Source organism: Cnephaeus nilssonii, assembly GCF_951640355.1.
Source record: "Cnephaeus nilssonii genome assembly, chromosome: 7".
In the NCBI taxonomy this organism is placed as follows: Eukaryota; Metazoa; Chordata; class Mammalia; order Chiroptera; family Vespertilionidae; genus Cnephaeus; species Cnephaeus nilssonii.
This window is the reverse complement of record NC_137078.1, coordinates 2,798,780-2,823,310: the sequence shown is the minus strand read 5'-3', so window position 1 is coordinate 2,823,310 and position 24,531 is coordinate 2,798,780. Positions and strand designations below refer to the sequence as shown.

General features: G+C 41.1%; 1 protein-coding gene across 2 annotated transcripts in view; it reads right to left on the bottom strand.

Annotated features, from left to right (window-relative positions):
- Positions 1 to 24,531, bottom strand: part of GK5 (glycerol kinase 5) — a 167,169-nt gene that overhangs the window by 39,735 nt on the left and 102,903 nt on the right. For both annotated transcript variants that reach the window (XM_079777353.1, XM_079777354.1), the window contains 6 exons: positions 16,827 to 16,902; positions 16,207 to 16,268; positions 16,050 to 16,123; positions 13,721 to 13,781; positions 12,060 to 12,186; positions 9,704 to 9,808 (listed from right to left, as the gene is read on the bottom strand). In XM_079777353.1, coding sequence (XP_079633479.1) covers positions 9,704 to 9,808; positions 12,060 to 12,186; positions 13,721 to 13,781; positions 16,050 to 16,123; positions 16,207 to 16,268; positions 16,827 to 16,902 — 505 coding nt within the window. The remainder of the gene's footprint in view (positions 1 to 9,703; positions 9,809 to 12,059; positions 12,187 to 13,720; positions 13,782 to 16,049; positions 16,124 to 16,206; positions 16,269 to 16,826; positions 16,903 to 24,531) is intronic.

The following is a 24,531-nucleotide window of genomic DNA, read 5'->3' as shown; positions in this document are numbered from 1 at the left end:
AAAAAAAATCAAATAAACAATCTAACTTTACTAGAGGCCCAGTGCATGATACTCATGCACTGGGGGGGGGGGGGGGAGGTGTCCCTCAGCCCAGCCTACACCCTCTCCAACCTGGGACCCCTTGGGGGATGTCTGACTGCTGGTTTAGGTCCGATCCCGCAGGTTTAGGCCCGAAACCGGCAGTTGGACATCCCTCTCACAATCCAGGACTGTTGGCTCCTAACCACTCGCCTGCCTGCCTGCCTGATTGCCCCTAACCACTTCTGCCTGCCAGCCTGATCACCCCCTAACCGCTCCCCTGGCGGCCTGATTGATGACTAAATGCTCCCCTGCTGGCCCGATCGCCCTCAACTGCCCTCCCCTGCCAGCCTGATGGCCCCCAACTGCCCTCCCCTGCCAGCCTGGTCTCCCCAAACTTCCCTACCCTGCCAGCCTGGTATCCCCAAACTGCCCTCCCCTGCTGGCCTGCTTGCCCCTAACTGCCCTCCCCTGCAGGCCTGGTCTCCCCCAACTGCCCTACCCTGTAGAACTGCCCTCCCCTGCTGGCCTGATTGCCCCCAACTTCCTTCCCTGCCGGCCTGGTCTCCCCAAACTGCCTTCCCCTGCTGGCCTGGTCGCCCCTAACTGCCCTCCCCTGCAGGCCTGGTTCCCCCCAACTGCCCTACCTTGCAAGCCTGGTCTTCCTGAACTGCCCTCTCCTGCTGGCCTGGTCGCACCCAACTGCCCTCCCCTGCCGGCCTGATCACCCCAATTGCCCTCCCCTGCTGGCCAGGTCTCCCCCAACTGCCTTCCCCTGCAGGTCTGGTCACCCCTAACTGCCCTCCCCTGCCGGCCTGGTTGCCCCTAACTACCCTCCCCTGCCAGCCATCTTGTGACAACGTGGGGTTGGCCATCTTGTGACAACATGGGGCAGCCATCTTGTGATGCCATGAGGGCGCGAGGGCCATCTAGGCCTTTATTAGTATAGATACTTAAAGGTACTAGAAATAAAAAACAATAAACAAAGCCCAAAGTAAGCAAAAGGAAGGAAATAAAATGTAGATCAGAGCAGCAATAAATGAGAGTCTAAAACAAAAATAAAAAAGATAAATAAAACCAAGAGTTGGTTCTTTGAAAAGACTGACAAATATTTAACCAGACTCAAGAAAAAAAGAGATCAGATACAAATAAATGAAATGAAAGAGAAGAAGTAATAAATTGGACAATCTGGACAAAATGGATGAAATCCTAGAAACAACAATACTACAAAACTGAATCAGAGAAATTGAATAAACAGATTACAACTAGTTAAAGTGAAGCAGTAATCAAAAAACTCCCAACAAACAAAAGCCATGGGCTGAATGGCTTCACAGGTGAATTTTACTAAGCATTCAAGGAAGAACTAATACTATCCTTCTCCAACTATTCAAAAAATATCAAGAAGAGTAAAGACTCCCAAGCTCATTTACAAGGCCAGCATTATGTTAATTCTAAAACCAGATAAAGACACTACAGAGAAAGGAAATTATAGGCCAATATTCCTAATAAACATAGATGCTAAAATCCCAAACAAAATATTAGCAAATAGGATTCTGCAATACATTAAAAAGATTATATACCATGACCAAGTGGGATTAATTCCGGGTATGCAAGGTTTGTATAATATCTGCAGGTCAATAAATGGAATATACCACATGAACAAATGAAGGATAAAAAACACAAGATCATATCGATAGATGCAGAAAAGGCATTTGATAAAATCCAGCACCCACTTATAAAAACTCTCAGCAAAATAGTAATAGAGGGAACATACCTTAAAGTAATAAGGGCCATATATGACAAACCCACAGTCATCATACTCAATGAGCAAAAACTACAAGTATTTCCCTTAAGATCAGGAATAAGACAGGAATGTCCACTTTCACCACTCTTTTTCAACATAGTACTGGAAGTTCTAGGCACAGCAATCAGACAATTAGAAGAAATTAAAGTCAACCAAATTGGAAATGAAGAAGTAAAACTGTCATTATTTGCAGATGACATTATACTGTATATAGAGAACACTCAAGATTCTACCAAAAAACTACCATAACTGATAAATGCATTCAGTAAAGTAGCAGGATACAAAATAAACATTCAGCGCCGAAACCGGTTTGGCTCAGTGGATAGAGCATCGGCCTGCGGACTGAAAGGTCCCAGCTTCGAATCTGGTCAAGGGCATGTACCTTGGTTGAGGGCACATCCCCGGTAGGGGGTGTGCAGGAGGCAGCTGGTTGATGTTTCTCTCTCATTGATGTTTCTAGCTCTCTGTTCCTCTCCCTTCCTCTCTGTAAAAAATCAATAAAATATATTTTAAAAAATAAACATTCAGATTATCTATTTCATTTTTGTACACCAATAATAAACTATCAGAAAGGTAAACTAGGAAAACAATCCCATTTACAATTGTGTAAAAAACAACAACAAGTTGTGGAATAAATTTAACTAAAAATATAAAAGACCCATTCTCAGAAAATTGTAAGACACTTAAGAAAGAAATTGCAGAAGATACAAACAAGCAGAAGCATATACTGTGTTCATAGATAGAAAGTATTAACATCATTAAAATGTCCATACTACCCAAAGCAAACTACAGATTCAATGCAATCCCTACTAAAATACCAACGGCATATTTCACAGAATTAGAACAAATATTCCAAAAACTTATATGGAACCACAAAAGACCCAGAATAGACACAGCAATATTGAGAAAGAAGAATAAAGTTGGAGGAATACCTCTACCTGATATCAAACTATACTATAAGGCTATAGTAATGAAAACAGCATGGTACTGGCATAAAAATAGACATACAGATCAATGGAACAGAATAGAGAGCTGAGAAATTGACCCATGACTTTATAATCAAATAATATTTTACAAAGAAGGCAAAAACATACAATGGACTAAAGACAGTCTCTTTAGTAAATGGTGTTGGGAAACTTGGAGAGGCAAAAAAAATGAAACTAGGCCACCAAAACTTACACCATACACAAGAATGATTCAAAAATAGATAAAAGACTTAAATGTAAGTTGTGAAACCACAAACATCCTAAAAGAAAACATAGGCAGTAAAATCTTGGACATTTCTTGTAGCAATATTTTTTTCTGATATATCTCCTCGGGCAAGGGAAACAAAAGAAAAAATAAATAACTGGGATTACATTAAACTAAGTTTTTGCACAGCAAAGAAAGCCATCAATAAAATGAAATAACAACCCATTGGATAGGAGAACGTATTCACCAATACATCTGATAAGGGGATAATACCCAAAATTTATAAAGAATTTACAAAACTCAACACCAAAAAATACAAACAATCCAATTTAAAAAATGGGCAAGGGACCTGAATAGACACTTCTCTAAACAGGACATAGAGATGGCCAACAGACATAAGAAAAAATGCTCAATGTCACTAATTACCAGAGAAATGCAGATTAACACCACAATGAGATACCACCTCACACCTGTCAGAATGGTTATCATCAATAAATCAACAAACAAGTGCAGGAAAGGACGTGGAGAAAAGGGAGCCCTTGTGCACTGTTGGTGGGCATGCAGACTAGTTTAGCCACTGTGGAAAGCAGTGTGGAGTTAGAGTTACCTCAAAAAATTAACACTGGAACTGCCTTTTGACCCAACATTCCACTCTGGGAATTTACTTGAAGAAACCCAAAACACTAATTCAAAAGAATATATGCACCCATGTGTTCATTGCAGTGTTATTTACAACAGCCAAGATTTGGAAGCAATGCAAGTGTCCATCAGTAGATGAGTGAATAAAAAAGTTGTGGCAGCCCAGCCAGTGTGGTTGAATATGAACCTATGAACCAGGATGTCACAGTTTGATTCCTGGTCAGGGCACAGACCCAGAGACCCAGGTTTGGGCTCAATCCCTGGTAGGAGGCAACCGATCAAGGATTCTCTCTCATCATCTCTCTGCTTCTCTCTTCCTCTCTGAAATCAATCTATCTATCTATCTATCTATCTATCTATCTATCTATCTATCTATCTATCTTTAAAGTTTCGGTACATTACACAATGGAATATCACTTGGCTGTAAAAAAGAAAGAAATCTTACCTTTGCAACAGCATCATGAACCTGGAGAGCATTATGCTAAGTGAAAGAAGCCAGTGAGCAAATGAGATTGTCGAAAGACAAGTACCTTATATATTCACTCATATGTGGACTCTAATGAACAAAATAAACTAACAAGCAAAACAGAGAGACTCAGCGACAGAGAGCAGGCTGACAGCTGTTGGGGCGGGGTGAAGCTGGGTGGGAAGGTGGAGGGACTGAACAAAAAAAAATAAACAAACACCTCATGGACATGGAGAACAGTGTGGTGACTGCTAGGGGGAAGAGGAGGTGGAGGAGGGTACAGGTGATAAATGGTGACAGATGGAGACTTGACTTGGGGTGGTGAATGCACAATACAGTGTACAGATGATATGTTGTAGAATTGTGCACCTGAAACCTGTATAATTTTGTCAACCAGTTTCACCCCAATTAACTAAATAAAAGGAAAAAGAAAGAAACATTCTGATTCTCCAGTTAGAAAAAGTCTTTTCTTTAGAAAGACATCACTGACTCGATAACTACTTGTCCTTCCTGGTATTTAACACTAATGGTTTTTGTTTTGGTTTGTTTTTTTCCAATTGTTCATTTAATATGTGTGCTTCTTGCTGGACTGTACCCTCCATGAGGACAGCGGTATCTGTCTTCTTCACTGGTATCCTAGCATGTATGGTTTCAGACATAAAAATATTTATAAGATTGTGACAACAAAACAGAACAAAGAGTGACGAGGAACAGAAATGGACCAAATTAAAGAGAAAAGATGAACATGTAGGGACCCAAATGTGGCAGTTAATATAGGAGCCTAAAGGGGAAAAAAAGATGAGAGAGAACTGGCCTGTGTAAAAAAGATTAAGAAAATAGTATTTTTCTAGTTTAAAACAGCATCTATGCCTGAGCCTGAGTTGTACTACCCAGCAAAGACACTGAAGGAAGCCACACTCAGAGTGGAACAAGCTCAGCATGTCACATAAGGATATGAAGGTTCAAACTGCATGTCTCCAAGGAAATGACAGGGTTATTCAAGTTCTTACATCCTATGTTTCTCCTGAATGTAATACAGTTATGTTTGTCGATATACCCATTAAAGTGAATGCTCATACTAGAAAGAGATATATTCAAGTAAATGTTGGATTTTTGTATTTCAGACAGATACATACCAATAATGTTTAGCTATGCCAATCATTGAAATTTTAAAACAAATAATTCAACTCTGAATTCTCTCTCCCTCCAGTCAGACCAACAGTTCTGTTTTCCTGCAGAGATTGGATTAGCCTTCAGGAGGGCATCATGCCTCTACCAGAAGTCACATCACTTTGATAAGTCAAGGCATTTTAGCTCCATCTCTCAGAAAAGAGTGCTCATCATTTGAGAATCACAATGGATGACCCTCAACCTCGATAGGCAGTGAAATTATTCCCATTGACACATGCACATGATGTCATATGCAACTTGATGATGATTTTTTTCTTAATGACGAATGTGAATTATTCTGCTTTTTCTTTGCATCTTCTGGAAAGCAATAAAATTAAAAGGTATAACTAAAAAAGAAGACATATATAACCTATAGTTTCTATAATCTGAAATTATCTAAAGATACATGTTCAAAAAATTATAAGAAGTACATTTAAGGAGAAGAGTTAAGTAATAAAAAGCTCTGAAATAAATATTTTTAAAATATATTTTTATTGATTTCAGATGGGAAGGGAGAGGGAGAGAGAGATAGAAATATCAATGATGAGAGAGAATCATTGATCGGCTGCCTCCTGCACGCCCCATACCGGGGATCGAGCCTGCAACCCCAGGCATATGCCCTGACCAGGAATCGAACTTGTGACTTCCTGGTTCATAGGCTAATGCTCAACCACTGAGCCACGTCAGCCGGGCTGAAATAAGTATTTTTTATTACTAAGTAATCTTATATTTATGATGTAGGTGAAGGCTTATAGACAAATAGAAAAAAAAGGAAGAAATGAATAGATGGATTGGTATTTCCCTCATAGAGTGTATGTTTTCTGCCAACAGAATTATTTTTGTCTTTAAACATATCAGCTTAGTTGAAAAGAGCAAAGTAGAGAGTCAGAACCTGCTCTACAATTTAATTATCAGAGATAATCACCGCTAATACTTTGGTATATAACATTTCACACCTTATGCATTAAATACAGTTATGTTATATATAGGCTGTTCAATATTCACGGTGGCCAGAAGGAAGAAACAACCCAAATGTCCATCAACTGATAAATAAATTATGGCACATCCACACAATGGAATATTATTCAGCAATAAAAAGAAATGAAGAACTGACATATGCTGCAACACGGGTGACCCTTGAAAAGACTGTGCTGAAAGAAACCAGTTACAAAGACCTTATGTTATACTAGTAGCCCTGTGCACGAATCCGTGCACCAGTAGCTCGCCAGTAGCTCTCCACCCACTGCCCCGCCCTCCTGTAGCACCCCTCCTCCTTTCCCCCACCCCTCCTCACAGCTTGCTGCCCTGCCCCCTCCTGTAGCTCTCCGCCGCCTGCTTGTAGCTCGCTGCCCCACCCTCCTGCTGATCCGTGATCCGATTGTTACATGGTCAGTCATTACGCTTCATGGCATAATGACCATTTGCATATTACACCTTTAATATATAGGATAATTCTAACCCTATGAAATGTCCAGGACAGGCAAATCTACAGAGACACAAAGTAGCTTAATGGTAACTTAGGAATGGGAGGTGGGACAGGGTATCACTACTAATGGGCATAGGGGTTTATTTTAGGGGGAACAAAAATGTTCCCAAATGAGATTGTGTTAACGGTTGCACAAAGCTGTGAAAATACTAAAAAAATTGATTGTACACTTTAAATAGGTGAGTTATATGGTATTTGAATTATATTTCAAGAAAGCTAGTTTTTAAATAAGCAAAAAGGTATTTACACAGGCAACTGCTTCATCTCCTCTTTGCAGTATAATAGATAATATTCCATTTCAATAAGATACGCAACTATACTGTTATGTATGAGTGTACAATGTTCTATTATATCGATATACTGATATTTACTTACCTAGTGCTTTATTATTAGACTAGAGGCCCAGTGCACAAAATTCGTGCACAGGGTTGGGGGGTGTCCCTCAGCCCAGCCTGCACCCTCTCCAATCTGGGACCCCTCGAGGGATGTCCGACTGCCTGGGATTGGGCCTACACAGGCAGTCGGACATCCCTCTCACAATCCAGGACTGCTGGCTCCCAACTGCTTGCCTGCCTGCCTTCCTGATTGCCCCTAACCGCTTCTGCCTGCCAGCCTGATCACCCCCTAACCACTCCCCTGCCAGCCTGATTGATGTTTAACTGCTCCCCTGCCAGCCTGTTTGCCCCCAACTTACCTCCTCTGCCAGCCTGGTCACCCCTAACTGCCCTCCCCTGCAGGGTTGATCGCCCCCAACTGCCCTCCCTTGCAGGCCTGGTGCCTCCCAACTGCCCTCCTCTGCTTGCCTGATCGCCGACAACTGCCCTCCCTTGCAGGCCTGGTCCCTCCCAACTGCCCTCCCCTGCTGGCCATCTTGTGGTGGCCATCTTGTGTCCACATGGGGGCAGGATCTTTGACCACATGGGGGCAGCCATCTTGTGTGTTGAGTGATGGTAAATCTGCATATTACTCTTTTATTAGATAGGATAGAGGCCTGGTGCATGGGTGGGGGCCAGCTGGTTTGCCCTGAAGGGTGTCCCCGATCAGGTTGGGGGTTCCCTTGGGGTGTAGGGCGGCCTGGGCGAGGGGCCTGTGGTGGTTTACAGGCCAGCCACCACCACCCCCGGCGACCCAAGCGGAGGCCCTGGTATCTGGAATTTATTTATCTTCTACAATTGAAACTTTGTAGCCTGGAGCGGAGCCAAGCCTCCTGCTCGCTCCGTGGCAGCAGCCATTTCTGTTGGAATTTATTTACCTTCTATAATTTAAACTTTGTAGCCTGGAGTGGAGGCCTAGGCCAGCCAGGGCTGCAGAAGCTTGGCTTCCTCCATCGCCAGGGGAAACCCTAACCTCCTGCTTTTCCAGCTCCGTGGCTGCCGCCTTTTCTGTTGGAATTTATTTACCTTCTATAATTGAAACTTTGTAGCCTTGAGTGGAGGCCTGGGTTGGCCAGGGTGTGTGGAAAGCTTGGCTTCCTCCATTGCCAGGGAAACCCAAGCCTCCCTCCTGCTCTCTGTGGCCATAGCCATCTTGGATGGGGTTAATTTGCATACTCGCTCTGATTGGCTGGGGTGCGTGGCTGGTGGATGTAGCACAGTGATGGTTAATTTGCATATTACTCTTTTATTAGATAGGACTAGTGACCTTGTGGATGCCGCTTGCCTCAGCTGGCCACCCCGCCCACTGCTGCACTGTAGCTCTCTGCTGCTGGTAGCTCGCTGCCCTGCCCTCCTGCTGATCGGTCGTTAATGTCAAAGCATAACAACCATTTGCATATTACCTCTTTATTATATAGGATAGGAACTTATTTCCAATTGCTGCATTAAACACCCATGTATGCATATATCTCTACATACTTGTCTAATTATTTCTGTAGAAAACAAAAAATCAGCCCTAACCGGTTTGGCTCAGTGGATAGAGCATCAGCCTGCAGACTGAATGGTCCCAGGTTCGATTCCGGTCAAGGGCATGTACCTTGGTTGCGGGCACATCCCCAGTAGGGGGTGTTCAGGAGGCAGCTGATTGATGTTTCTCTCTCATCAATGTTTCTAACTCTCTATCCCTCTCCCTTCCTCTCTGTAATAAAATCAATAAAATATATATATTTTTTAAAAAGAAAGAAAACAAAAAATCAAACCGTGGGTAAAGGGTCTGCATTCAATCATACTGTCTGATGGTCCTCCAGAAAGGCCATAGTAATTTTTTAAAAATATGTTTTTAATATTTTTAATGATTTCAGAGAGGAAGGGAGAGGGAGAGAGAGACAGAAACATCAATGATGAAAGAATCATTGATGAGCTGCCTCCTGCACGCCCCCTACTGGAGATTGAGCCTGAAAATCAGGCATGTGCCCTGATGGGGAATCGAACCATGACCTCCTGGTTCATAGGCTGACACTCAACCACTGAGCCACGCTAGCCTGGCAAGGCCATACTAATTAACATTCATCCCAATGGAAAATATAGTATTATTGTCTCTACATTCCCAGCAATGCTGAGCATATCAAACTAATTAATCTCTGATAATGAGACGTGACATAATTTTTTAAATGTGTATTTCTTTCATTATTGAATTTGAACATTTTTAGTCATTTATTTTGTCATTTTTTTATCACCTTCATTAATTTTTCTGACATATGCTACAAATTGTTCTCACTAATATGTCTTTTAGTTTTGCTTTATGGCAACTCTTTCCCTACACATTCTAACATTTTATATGCATAAATTTATTATTATCTTTATGGCATCTGGCCTTAACACCTAGCCTTTCACCATCCTAATAGCATAAAAATAACATCCTATATTTTCTTCTAGCACATGTCATTTTACTTTATGTTTCATTTGAACAATCCATCATTTCCTACTGATCTGCGATCCTGTGGCATTAACTTCTTTAAGTCTGGCCTGTGAAATCTGTGTAAAGGATGACTTACCTAATTGCTGAGCCCATTTTATGGCAGTACCAGTGTCTCCTGCATTGCCTTCAGCTAAGCATACAACCTCTTGTCCAATCTTCCATCCAATCAACGGATAAAAACCTTAAAAACAATGTAATTCATATCATAAATAGATAATTCATTGCAGACATCTACAATTGAAAATTTTGATTAACTAAGAAACTAGCAAAGTGGCTCTGAAGTCAGAATGCCTGGGGTCAAATCTCCATCTTCTCTTCTTTACTAGCAGTGGTCTTGAAAATTTCTAACTGCCCTGGCCAGTCTGGGTCAGTGGATAGAGTATCAGCCTGCAGACGGATGAGTCACAGGTTCGATTCCGGTCAAGGGCACATGGCCTGGGTTGCGGGCTCAATTCCCTGTGGGGGTTTGCAGGAGGCAGCCGATCAGTGATTCTCTCTCATCATTGATGTTTCTATCTCTCTCTCTCTCTCTCTTACTCTCTGAAATGAATATATATATATATATATATATATATATATATATATATATATATATAAGTTTCTAACTCTTAGTATCAGTTTCCTCAACCAAAATGGTCTGCCTCAGAGAGCTCTTGTAAGAATAAACTGAGCTAATACAGAAAGAGAACTTAGCATAATGCCTGGCACATCCTATCTAATAAAAGAGTAATATGCAGATTGACCACCACTCCAACACACAATATGTCTGCCCCCATGTGGTCAAAGATCCTGCCCCCATGTGGACACAAGATGGCCACCACAAGATGGCCAGCAGGGGAGGGCAGTTGGGAGGCACCCAGCCTGCAAGGGAGGGAAGTTGGAGGCGATCAACCCTGCAGGGGAGGGCAGTTAGGGGTGACCGGGCCGGCAGAGGAGGGAAGTTGGGGGCAAACAGGCTGGCAGGGGAGCAATTAGGCATCAATCAGGCTGGCAGCGGAGTGGTTAGGGGGTGATCAGGCTGGCAGGCAGAAGCGGTTAGGGGCAATCAGGAAGGCAGGCAGGCAAGCAGTTGGGAGCCAGCAGTCCTGGATTGTGAGAGGGATAACCGACTGCCCATTTAGGCCCGATCCCACTGGGATCGGGCCTAAATGGGCAGTTGGACATCCCTCGAGGGGTCCCAGATTGGAGAGGGTACAGGCTGGGCTGAGGGACACCCCCCCCCTCCGTGCATGATTTTCGTGCACCGGGCCTCTAGTTATAAATATTAGCTTTTATTAGCTTTGTACATTAATGTCTCTGGAAACACAGAAATAATATTTGAATTGAGCAATAAAAGGTTATTATGTAACTAGAGGCCCGGTGCATGAATTCGTGCACCAGTGGGGTCCCTCAGCCTGGCCTTTGGGATTGGGCCAAAACCGGCTCTCCAACACCCCCTGAGGTGTCCTGGATTGAAAGAGGGTGCAGGCCAGGTCGAGGGACCCCACCAGTGCATGACTGGGGCTGGGGAGGGACGTGAGAGGTTTGCCAGCTGGGGAGGGAACATGGGAGGGTTCCAGGGCATGTCCGGCCCATCTCACTCAGTCCCAATTGGCCAGACCCCAGAAGCAAGCTAACCTACCAGTCGGAGTGTCTGCCCCCTGGTGGTCAGTGCACATCATAGTGAGTGTTTGAGCGGCTTTAGCATATCATTAGCATATTATGCTTTGATTGGTTGAACGCACGACCAGACACTTAGCATATTAGGTTTTTATTATATAGGATTGGTTAGCTTAAGAACTGTCTTATCTATTGCATTTATCTGTGGTTTCTAAACAACCCTCCTAAGGTAAAACAACCTCATGCAATGATAAACATTTTATAGTTTCTATTTTCCCAGTTAGGGGAAAAGGAACAGATTTAGTGGGGATGGAAGGTAGGAAAAAGATTTTCAAATCCACCTCTTAGTAACCATGTTAGGGGGCCAGAGGTCAGACTAAGAGCCCCCAGCCATTCTGAGTATAGTTACACAATTGAAATTTCTTGGTTTACACATCCCAAGATTTTTCCCATTAGGGAGAAAAAAATTCCTAGTAATTGCCATTAATATGCAGGGATCACTAGTTGAGAACAACTACCTCAAAAAATTCACAAAAATAAAAATAATTTCTTATACATAAACAATACTTTAGAGGTTTAGAAAGATGTGTTAGACACATAGGTAAACTTTTAGAAAGCTAACCAAAATACCCTAATCCAACTGAATTTTTCTATAACATCTCTCTCATTTTTCATGCTTTTAATTTAAAAATAAAGGAAAATGGGGATTAACTGCCTCTAAGAATAATAACTTAGAGTATGTTAGATGATATAAAATGAGAAAATACTATCATAAAAGTTAAATTTGCAAAAAGTGGTATTTAATTAATCAATAGGATAAACTAAATATTTACCTCCAACATTCTGTTGAGGGTTACTTCCAGTATTGATGTCCAGAAACGTCCCAGTCCCCATGGTCAGCTTCACATCTCCCGTCTGGAAGCAGCACTCTCCAAACATGGCTGCCTGCTGGTCGGCCACCTGCCAAAAATTCAAACAGAGACCTTGGAACCCTAGCTGTGGCCCATTTCACTGCATCCCACTGGCTCACTGAATGTATTCTCATGGTTCAGCATCTTCTCTTTTTTCCTTTTCCTTGAAAAAAAAATGTTTGGAGAAAACAAGGAGCAATAACTATAGGTTAGGAATCTCTAGGATTAACACTGTACAGAGAACTAATGCACCTTAGCAATTTTTACTCAGCAATCTACTTCATGAGTTTTAAGTATCACCTTAAGAAATAAAAGAATAACCTTAGAAATAAAAGTCAGAATAAAAATTGTGCAGGAAAACCCCCCAAGATATTTTGTTTACATTTTACAAGCAGTTTCACTCAGTCAAAATAACTGACCTCACACCTTTCTTTTTAGTAAAAGTGACAGGTGTATGCTTAACTAGAAATAGATGTAACTCAATACCATACATCTTCCAACGATACATTTTTTTAAAATATATTTTATTGATTTTTCACAGAGAGGAAGGGAGAGGGATAGAGAGCTAGAAACATCGATGAGAGAGAGACATCGACCAGCTGCCTCCTGCACACCCCCACCGGGGGATGTGCCCGCAACCAATGTACATGCCCTTGACCGGAATCGAACCTGGGACCTTCCAGTCCACAGACCGACGCTCTATCCACTGAGCCAAACCGGTTTTGGCCAACGATACATTTTTGATAAAAGAAAAAGTACAACATTCTGTTAATATAGTTAAATGTAGATACATATGCAGCAAAATTAATTTGAAGAACACTTTCTTACTAATCTATAGTTTTTCCAGCCATACATAAATCTAAACCTGAGCCTACCCCTAGATTGAGTAAGACTGATCCTCTCTAAATGAAAAAGAATTTATAAATTGGGCATTAAGTTCCCCTTCCCTCATTTGTTTCCTCTACCTACCATGGTGACTGTCCATCTAGAGACATGGTCTATGCTTCCTGCTTAAGCCATTACAGGAAATCAAAGGCAAGATATACACAGCCTCTCAATCAGGTGGTAAATCTTTGGGATTCTCCAAGTTATGAAAGTAGAATCAAGAAAGAACCTTCAAACACCAGTAACAGCTAATTTTTCATTCTTCCACGAGCTTCTCTACTGGCAGATGCTGGCTAAGGACTTATAAAATGTAAATACAACTTCTTTAAGTGCCATATCATTTTTTATAGTTACATTGCATTGAATATAAATTAAGCATTGGCCCTATTATTATTCTTATATATCAGAATATCAAATATAAACCAATATTATTCAAAATATAATATTTTAAAATTTTTTAAGTTTCCTAAAAAAATATAGAGAGAGAGAAATCAGAAAAGGCTGTGAAGTGTTTAGCAGTCCTCTTTCCAGAACAGAGAAAATACTTTTGATTATATCCAAGGTATAAAGAAAATAAAAAAAGATGCTTTAATTTTAATCTGCAAGGACCTTTTTTATCTCATATCTAATCCCAACTATTCATATATATTCATTTACTTTATACTATACAAGGAGAAAACCACAAATTCTCAACTTACCAAGGCCATTATTGGTATAGGCACACCAAATATCTCTTCATCCACTGATCCAAAATTGAAGCTTCAAATAAAATTGATTTAAAAGTAAGTTATAATTCCAGAAATGTTAATTTTAAAATGTAGGAATTTTTTTTAGCATAGGCCAAAAAGTTATCCTATCTAATAAAAGAGTAATATGCAAATTAACCATCACTCCGCAACAAAATGGCGGCCCCCATAGCCACAAGATGGCGGCGCCCAGTCCCCTCAGCCCCGCTTCTGGAGTGTCTGGGCCTGTCCGCCGGAGGGGGCAGATCCAGCCTTCCCGCCCCACCGGTGCTGCAGTGGTTGCGCCGTCAGCCCTGCGGGGGTTCGCGCGGACCAAGCGGCGGGCAGACAGAGCCAGGACAGGCTTGCGGGAGCCAAGGGGCAGGCTGGATCTGCCTCCGGAGGGGCCCGATCCAGCCTTCCCGCTCTGCCGGTGCTGCAGCTCCGCCAGTGCTGCAGCAGTTGGGCCCGTCAGCCCATCGGGGGTTCTCGCGGACCAATGGGCAAAGCTGGATCTGCCCCTAGACACGGCAGACAGAGCCCAGGCTGGGGGGCTTCCTTAGCACAGAGGCGGCGGAAACACCCCCAGGCCCAGCACACAGAGCCAGACAGCAGGGCTTGGGGGCTTCCTTAGCAAGGTGGTGGCAGGAACACCCCCAGGCCCTGCAGACAGAGCCTGGACAACAGGGCATGGGGCTTCCTTAGTGTGTCCATGTCTGGGAAGCCCCCAGGCCTGGTAGACAGAGCACACTGCAGGGCATTGGGGCTTCCTTCACATGGCACATGGTGGCAGCAGGCAGAGAGCGACAGCAGGGCATGGGGGCTTCATCTCCATGGCTGCAGGGAAACCTCCAGGCCCCACAGAGAGCAGAGAACCATGGGAGTGGGCCTAAGCCATCAGTAGGACATCCCCTGAGAGCTCCTGGATTATAGAGGGTGCAGGTTGAGCTGAGGGACCCCTGTGCATGAATTTCGTGCACTGGGCCTCTAGTCTATATATATATAAAAGCCTAAACAACCGTTTCAGTGGAATGACTGGTCACTATGATGCTCACTGAGCAGGCAGGCAGGCGAGCAGTTAGGGGCAAGCAGGCAGGCAGGTGAGCAGTTAGAGAAGAGCAGCCAGGCAGGCAGGCAAGTGGCTATGGACAAGCAGGCAGACAGGCAAGCTGTTAGGGGCGAGCGGTCCCAGATTGCAAGAGGGATGTCTGACTACCGGTCTAGGCCCGATCCGGATCGGGCCTAGACCATCAGTTGGACATCCCCTGAGGTGTCCCGGATTGCGAGAGGGTGCAGGCCGGGCTGAGGGACTGCCCCTGCCCCCCAAGCACCAGACATCTAGTCTATACTAATAAAAGGGTAATATGCTAATTAGACCAGACATCCTTCCAGACTTCCTTTCAGACAAAGCCATGATAGCGGGGGCTGAGACAGAGGTGGTTAGGGACGATCAGGCCAGCAGGGGAGAGCAGTTAGAGGTACTCAGGCTGGCAGGGGAGAGCAGTTAGGGAGATCAGGCCAGCAGGGGAGCAGTTAGGGGTGATCAGGCCAGCAGGAGAGGGCAGTTAGGGGCAACCAGGCCAGCAGGGGAGAGCAGTTAGGGGTGACCAGGCCAGCAGGCAGAGTGGTTAGGGGTGATCAGGTAGGCAGGCAGGTGAGTGGTTAGGAGCCAGCGGTCCCAGATTGCAAGAAAGATGTCTGACTGCCAATTTAGGCCCAATCCCGCAGTGAGACATCCCTCGAGGGGTCCCGGATTGGAGAGGGTGAAGGCCAGGCTGAGGGACCCCCCCTTCCCGTGCACAAATTTCATGCACCGGGCCTCTACTCCTATATAATAAAAGCCTAATATGCTAAGTGTCCAACCATTTGACCAGTGGCTATGATGCGCACTGACCACCAGGGGGCAGACGCTCTGACCAGTTGGTTAGCTTGCTGCTGGGATCCAGCCGATCAGGACTGGGTTAGAAGGGCTGGACACACCCTGGAGAACCTTCCATGGCCCCTCCCCCACCCTGATCGTGCACAGGTGGGGTCCCTTGGCCTGGCCTGCGCCCTCTCACAATCCGGGACCTCTCAGGGGATGTCGGAGAGCCAGTTTTGGCCTGATCCCTGCAGGCCAGGCCGAGGGACCCCACCAGTGCATGAATCCGTGCACCGTGCCTCTAGTATAACATGTTCATAAAGTACCCCGAACATGTAAACCAAATACTTTTCAGTTTTAAATCAAATGCTTTTTCCTCACCAAGGCAAAATGAATTCAAGGACTATTTTGCTGGTTTCTAAGTCCAATGTTCATTATTACCTTGTATCCCTCACAGGAGGCAGGAGAGAGAGTGGTATTGAAAGCAGAGAAGTAATGAAGCTGCTCCAACACATCTGAACATAAAAAATATATAATCAGAATCCAAATTAAATTACACAAAAAGTGAGGATTCAAGAAGGAGGGAAAAACCCTTTACCTCATAAGGGTCAAAAAGTCCAGTGGTACTGGCATTTGAAAAATCCGTGGCAAATTCAGAACCTAAATTTACATTGGAAATAATCTTTTATTATTAGGTAATGTAAACACCTATCTCTAGTTTATAATCTAGACCATTTTTTGACCTGAAAATTCATTCCAAAATGTGTATTTCCAGTGAAAAGTCTCTAAAGCAATTTCCCACTTAATCGTTATGAACTTTCATAATTTACAAAAGTACTTACACACACACTGTCATGTTATGACCCCCAGTTTAAAGATGAGGAAGGGGGTGCAGAGATACAATGTGATTGCCTATAGTTATACTCAGTTGCAAAATGGGAGATTTGGTACTAAACTCAAATTTTAGCGGTCTTAAAATTAAGACTGTTCCTCAGTCATATATTTGAGGTTTAACCACAGTTTTAAAATCACCATCCTCTTCCAACAAATCTAAAATTGATCTAGCTTTACTATAACATGTAGTTGGTAGGGAACCAAAAGGCAACATGCCTAGGCTACAGGAAGGGAAAAAATAGTAACTTCTACTATTTTTAGGTAAATCATTTCTATTAGTCAAATTTCAGCTACTTGAGATAAGATTTACCAGATCATCTTTACCTTTTGTGAGCTTATGTAACAACCACGTATCAATAGTCCCAAAGCAGCAATTTTCTTCTTCAATTGCCTTTTGTACCTTGAAATCAGAATAGCACAAATCAATTTTAAAAAGCCAAATTATGAAGTGCATGATTAAGTGCCAAACAATAAGTATAATGAAATCCCATTTATGATAAAAATTAATATATATAGAGAAACAATTTCTAACGGTTCTAAGCAATTACTATAGGGCAGTGGTTCTCAACCTTTCTAATGCCGTGACCCTTTAATACAGTTCCTCATGTTGTGGTGACCCCCAACCATAAAATTATTTTCACTGCTACTTCATAACTGTAATTTTGCTACTGTTATCATCGTAATGTAAATATCTGTGTTTTCCGATGGTCTTAGGCGACCCTGCTAGCGGTTCTCAACCTGTGGGTCATGACCCACAGGTTGAGAACCGCTGCTGTAGAGCCTAAGACCATCGGAAAACACAGATATTTACATTATGATTCATTAACAGTAGCAAAATTACAGTAGCAAATATAATTCATAAACAATTAAGCATGGTGTGTTCCACTAAAGCTTTAATATGCACATTGGAATTGGAATTTCATACACTACTTTTCATGTGTCACAAAATATTCTTTTCTTTTTTAACCAATCAATTTAAACACCATTCTTAACGTGCTGTACAGAAAAGGCAAGGGGGTGGCTTTGATCTGTGAGCCATTGTGTGCCTCTCCTGTTTTAGGCTATTTACAGTTAGAGATATTTATATGTCCAACTTAAAAATACATATACTTTTCTTCACTAAAATAACGCATGCTTGGTTTAAAACTAAAGGGTTTCATACCCTATAGCAGTGGCACTAAAATGGCAGAGTACTTGTGACAGAAACTTGTAGCTTTAAAAACCTCAAATTTTACTATATGGCATTTTACAAAAAATATTTACCAATCCTTCGCGTAAAGCATGCCAAAGGAAACAAAAGTATCAACTAGCTAGTAGAGAAACTGAAATGCTTGTTAGGATATTATTAACATACTAAAAAATAATTCCCTAAATCATAATATGTCACCTCTCCAACTCTTACTTGTCCCTCAAGACTAACATTTCCTAGTTTTGTTCACCCAGCACCCTAGAGATAGCTTCTATACAGCCATTACTTCCCAGGCTCATTACTTCCCTACTCGACCCTAAGCTCCTTAAGGGCATTCATATTTAAAACCCCAACAACTAGGAGGGTTTCTGGAATACAGCAGATGTTTAAAGAAATGCTTGCTAAATAAATAACTGAGATAAAAAGAATGTCAAATGAAGACATTTAAGATGAATTAGTATATTTTAACAGTAGAATCAATAAAATGAAAATGCATGATATGAAGTCCAGAAAAAGAGGTCATTTGTAGGTTATTTGTAACAAGTATTTTGAAGACTCCATCCAAGTGTTCTATCACTTAAATATGGAGTGCTTAAAATGATATTATTACATTCAAACTTTTGTTAAATTCAAAAGTTGTAATTCTAAAATTGGTTCCAGATTAGACAAAGTTTAATCTGTATTTCAGTGAGAAATATAATACCTGGCTGATAGTAAGCTCATTTGTCCATTTAAAAAATATTTGAGTCAGGCCCTCTGATAAGTCATATGCCCTTATAAGGCTAGGAGGACACAGTAGGGATCAGGGCTTTCTAAAGTAGGAGGACACAGGTCAATCCTCCTTGCATTGGGTTAAGATTCCAAATGGCACTACCCTAGGAGTAGGGCAAACTAAAAGAACAGGCTCTCCCAGGAACTGTAACTCAGTTTTGAGTCATCTCAATCTTTAAACTGGTTTGAGATAATCCTGGCAACAAAAAGAATGGCAAAAACAAACATAAATCATATTCAGAGCAAGATAGCATTATGTTACAAACTCATAATTTCTACACACAATTTTGCAAATACAATGTCTAGCTCATATATACATACATACATACAAATAACTAGGCTCACCAACGTCATCAACTTGTATACATTGAATATGTATGTTTTTTGTAAGTCAATCATATCTAAATGAATTGGTTTAAAAATTTCAAAAACCAATTAATTAACCAGGCATAGGAAGACACAAGAGAATATGAAAAAAAAAAAAAAAAGGAAAAACAGGCAACCCTTGGAGGCTACATATATTGGAATTAATAGTTATGGGCCTTAAAATACCATGATAATTATGTCACAATATAGTGTAGAACTAAAAAATTAAGAACTTAATGGATGTGTTTTAATAATGCATTAGAAACATATAAAGAGAAAATAATAGATTTGGAAGACAGATTAGGAGGAATATCCTACCTAATAAAACAGTAATATGCAAATTGACCGTACCTTCACCACACCCATAAGCCACGCCCACCAGCCACGCCCACCAGCCAATCAGGAGCAAATATACACATTAAACCAGCAAAGATGGCAGGGGGTTGGGATCCAAGCAATGATGGTGGACTGGGGCAGGCGGTTAGTGCTGGAAGCCGCCTGACCAGGTCCCGGATAGGGGCTTCGAGTCAGCTGCCATCAGCGGTGGCTGACTCGAAGCCCCTATCAGGGATGACGAACCAGGGCAGACGGCGTGGGTTAGCGTCGCCAGCCGCCTGACCAGGTCCACAATCAGGGATCAGGGACCAGGGCAGGCGGCGTGGGTTAGCGCCGCCAGCCGCCTCACCAGGTCCCCGATAGGGACTTGGAGTCTAGCATAACGAAAAGAATAGTCAGCAAAAGCAGGAGACAAGGTTTCATAAGTTCTCCCCCAGGTCACCACTGTTCTCTTACACATTTTAATTATCCCAGACTTGGCCTGATGGGATTTGATTTGAATTATGCCTGATAGAGATTATATGGCATGAATTGTAGGCTCATTCTTTTTGTGGTTGCCTGACTGAGAAAGGCCTTGGAATGAGAGAAGGCACTTTAATTTTTATTTTTCATTCTATAGAGACTGAGGAATTACAGTTATATGAAGAAGTTAGTGAGAGAATGAAAGTCTCATGCTATATTTTTCTGTAAGTTTTATCATGTGGACTATCAAAAACTTGGTGGTATCCTTTTCAAGAGGTGTTACAAAAATTATGTTGGAATTAACATTCAAGAGTAAAAGGAGAGAAGTGAGTGGTGGGTAAAGGAAAGAATTTTGTCCTAGAAACCAAATAGAAGCCACATAAACCTTCAGATTCTTACTCATTGTGCTTTGGAGGTATTAAAGGATAATTTTTTAAAAAGGTAAAATCATGACTCATAATCTATATAGATAAAAGGCTAAGTGACCGACATTTGTCCATCCATCCGACCAACCGGTACATATGACGCACACTGGAAATTTAAAAATAAACTTTGACTCGCACACGTGCCATACATATAAAGCTCTCGCTGGCGCTAATTTGAATGTTTCATTTGGTGGGAAAGTTCTTTTCAGAGGGGATATTTGTGTCCCCATGCTATACGATTGGCCATAGTACAAAAGAGTTTAAAGTACTGTAGTGTTTGGGGATGTTTCAGACAGTTGTCTTTTAAAACAAATATGAGATCAGAGGATTCTGCTTATAGTGAATGGTTAGTAAAACTTGGAGATGGCAAACTTGATAGCAGTTTTCATTTAGGAATGGATATTATTGAAATTCCCCATGAAATGATTTTTAATGGATCTATTATTAAAGCCACCTTTGGAAATAGTATATCTATAGATAATATTAAAAATATATCTAAATGTGCAATTCTTTGTCCAAAAAAATGAGCACGTTCAAAAATTAAATGAAGAAATTTTGGATATACTTGATGGAGATTTTCACACCTATTTGAGTGATGATTCCATTGACTCAACAGATGATGCTGAAAAGGAAAATTTTCCTATTGCATTTCTTAATAGTATTATTCCTTCTGGAATGCCGTGTCATAAATTAAAATTGAAAGTGGGTGCAATCATCATGCTATTGAGAAATCTTATTAGTAAATGGGGTCTTTGTAATGGTACCAGATTTATTATAAAAAGATTGCGACCTAACATTATCAAAGCTGAAATATTAACAGGATCTGCAGAGTGAGAGATTGTTCTGATTCCAAGAATTGATTTGTTCCCATCTGACACTGGCCACCCATTTAAATTAATTCGAAGATAGTTTCCCATTATGCCAGCATTTGTAATGACTATTAATAAATCACAAGGACAAACTCTAGACAGAGTAGAAATATTCCTACCTGAACCCGTTTTTGGACATGGTCAGTTATATGTTGCTTTCTCTCTCTCTCTATTTTTTTTTAAGTATTTTTAAAAAATATTTTATTGATTTTTTTACAGAGAAGAAGGGAGAGGGATAGAAAGTTAGAAACATCAATGAGAGAGAAACATTGATCAGCTGCCTCCTGCACACCTCCTACGGGGGATGTGCCTGCAACCAAGGTACATGCCCTTGACCGGAATCAAACCTGGGACCTTTCAGTCCACAGGGCGACGCTCTATCCACTGAGCCAAACCAGTTATGGCTGTTGCTTTCTCTTGAGTTCAAAGAGCATGTGACGTTAAAGTTAAAGTTGTAAATACTTTATCTCAAGGGAAATTAGTCAAGCACTCTGAAAATGTTTTTACTCTTAATGTGGTATACAGGGAGATATTAGAATAAGTTTAATCACTTTATCAGTCATTATTTGCATCAATGTTGTTTTTATATTATGAGTTTGTTATTGTTGTTATATCATTTTGTTATTGTTTAGTTATTAATAAAATTATGTATTATTTTCATATACATTGTACTCATTTCTTTTTATCTCTCACACTTTTATTATAGAGAAAGGGCAAATAGCAATATTAAAATATTTCATCTAATTAATTCCCTTTCAATGTGCACGAATTTTGTACACCGGGCTACTAGTCCATAATAAAGTACATGGAGAAAAAAGAATGGAAAATACGTAAAACAGAGTGGGAGACAAAGAAAATTTAGTGAGGTCAAATATATGTGTAATTGGACTTTCAGAAGGAAAGAAGATAAGAAGAATGAATCAGAAATTACATTTTAGATAGTGGCTGAGAAATTTTCAAAATCAACAAATAATATCAAGCAATGAATTTCAAGACACCCTAAAAGTCTCAAGTAGATTGCCATACCTAGAAAATAGGTGGAGAAAATGTGTTTGATAAATTCAACACCCACTCAAAATAAAGTCTTAGCAAACTAGAATAAGTAGATAATTTCCTTAAATTTGAAAAAGAAAATCTACTACAAATTTATACTAACTTGTGAAATGTTGAAACCTTTTGTTCCAAGATAAGGAATGAGAAAAGGATATTTGTGGTAATTCCTTCTAGTCAATATATCCTAATATGAGGGTGACAGGATCTTTGACTTTGGGTGGTGGGCACAGGGTCCTATATACAGATTTTGTAAATTAGTAATCCACACATGTAACCAATATGTTCATGTTGAGTAATGTCACTGCAATAAAACACACACACAGAAATAAAACACACAAACACACACAGAAATGAGTTACCAAGCCACAAAAAGACAGAGAAATCTTTAATATACGTTGCTAAGTGAAAGAAGCCAGGCCCGGCCAATGTGGCTCAGTGGTTGAACATCGAACCATGCGTCAAGAAGTTGCTGTTCCGATTCCTGGTCAAGGCACATGCTCAGGTTGCAGGCTCAATTCCCAGTAAGGGGCATGCAGAAGGCAGCCGATTGATGTTTCTCTCTCAACTGATGTTTCTATCTTTCCCTTCTCCCTCTCCCTGCTTAAAAATCAATAAAAACATTTTTTTTAAAAAGCAAGAAGCCAGTCTGAAAGGGTACGTACAGTACAGTATGTACCTGCACGATTCCAACAATATGACATTCTAAAAAAGGCAAAACTATATATAGAGAAAAACATTAGAGATTGCCAGGGGTTCCAGGAGTGAGGAGAGAGAGAGATGAATAAGTAAAGCACAGAAGATTTCTATGGCAGTGAAACTACTGTGTGTGATGCTGTAATGGGAGATACATTACATTAATAATACTTAATAATAATGTGTCAATCCTGGTTCATCAATTGGAACAAATGTACCACATTAATACAAGATGCTAATAATAGAAGAAATGCTGGGGAGTTGTAGATGGGAACTCTGTACTTTCTGCTAATGTTTCTGTAAACCTAAAAATGCTCTAAAAATTATAATCTACCAATTTATAATGGACAAAAGATTCATTCAGACTGTCTATATCTTCTTGATAGAGTTTCAGTAGTGTATTTCTAGGAAATTTTCCATTTTACTTAGGCTAATTTGTTGGCATACAGTTGTTCATATTATAGCCTAACTAGAGGCCTGGTGCATATTCGTGCAGTGGTAGCCTGGGAGTCCCTCAGCCTGGCCTGAGCCCTCTCGCAGTCCAGGACCCCTCGGGGGATGTCTGACTGCTAACTTAGGCCCGATCTGCTGGCAGTCAGAACCCCTCTCACAGTAGGGGCTCTCACAGTCTGGGACCCCTCGGGGGATGTCTGACTGCTAACTTAGGCCCGATCTGCTGGCAGTCAGACACCCCTCTCTCAGTCCGGGGCTCTCGCAGTCTGGGACCCCTCGCTTCTTATCGCCCACCTGCAGCAGAGGTGGGAGAGACTCCCGCCACCGCCTCTGTGCTTGCCAGCCCGGCTTCTGGCTGAGCGGCACTCCTCCTGTGGGAGCACACTGACCACGAGGGGGCAGCTCCTACGTTGAGCATCTGCCCCCTGGTGGTCTGTGCGCATCATAGCAACTGGTCATTCCAACATTCAGTCGATTTGCATATTACGCTTTTATTATATAGGATTATGATTTTATTTCTGTGAGGTTGGAATTAATATTCTCTATCTTAAGTTTAGTTATTTGGGTCTTCTCTTGTTTTTCCTTGTGAGTCTAGCTAATTTTTTAAATCAGCTTTGGATATGGTTGAATTTTTAAACTGTTTTCTATTCTCTTTTTCATTAAGTTTCATTCTAAACTTTATATTTCTTTTCTTATGTGTGCTTTAGATTTAACTTGTTCATCTTCTTTCAGTATCTTAAGGTAGAATTTTAGATTATTTTTGATATAATCTCTATATGTAATATAATCTTGTTATTAATCTCTCCCTAAACACTGCTTTAGTTTACCTGCATCACATTTTGATATGCTGCATTTTTATTTTTATTCATCAAAAAGTATTTTCTAATTTCTCTTGGGAGGTCTTTTAACCATTCATCATTTTAAAATGCAATTTAATTTCCACATATTTTTGAACTTCCCAAATTTCTTTGTTACCTATTTCTAACTTTAATCTTTTGTTGACAGAGAAATACTTTGTCCTTTTAAATTTATTCAGGCTTGCATGATGGTGTAGCATATAGTCTATCTTAGAGAATGTTTCACATGCACTGAAGAAGAATGTATATCCTGCTGATGTTGGAGTTTTCTATAAATGTCTATTAGATCTAGTTAGTTTATACTGCTGTTCAAGTTTTCTGTTTGCTTGTTCATCATCTCTCCAGTTCTTTTCATGATTCAAAGTGGGGTATTGATGTTTCCAACTATTTTTGTTGAATTGTCTATTTTTAGCCCTTTAATTCTGTCAGTTTTTACTTCATGTATTTTGAGGCTCTGTTATTAGGTACATGTATGTTTATAATTATTATATATTTCTGATGGATTGACCTTCTTCTATGGTAAAATGCCGCTCTTTATCACTGGTAAGATTTTTA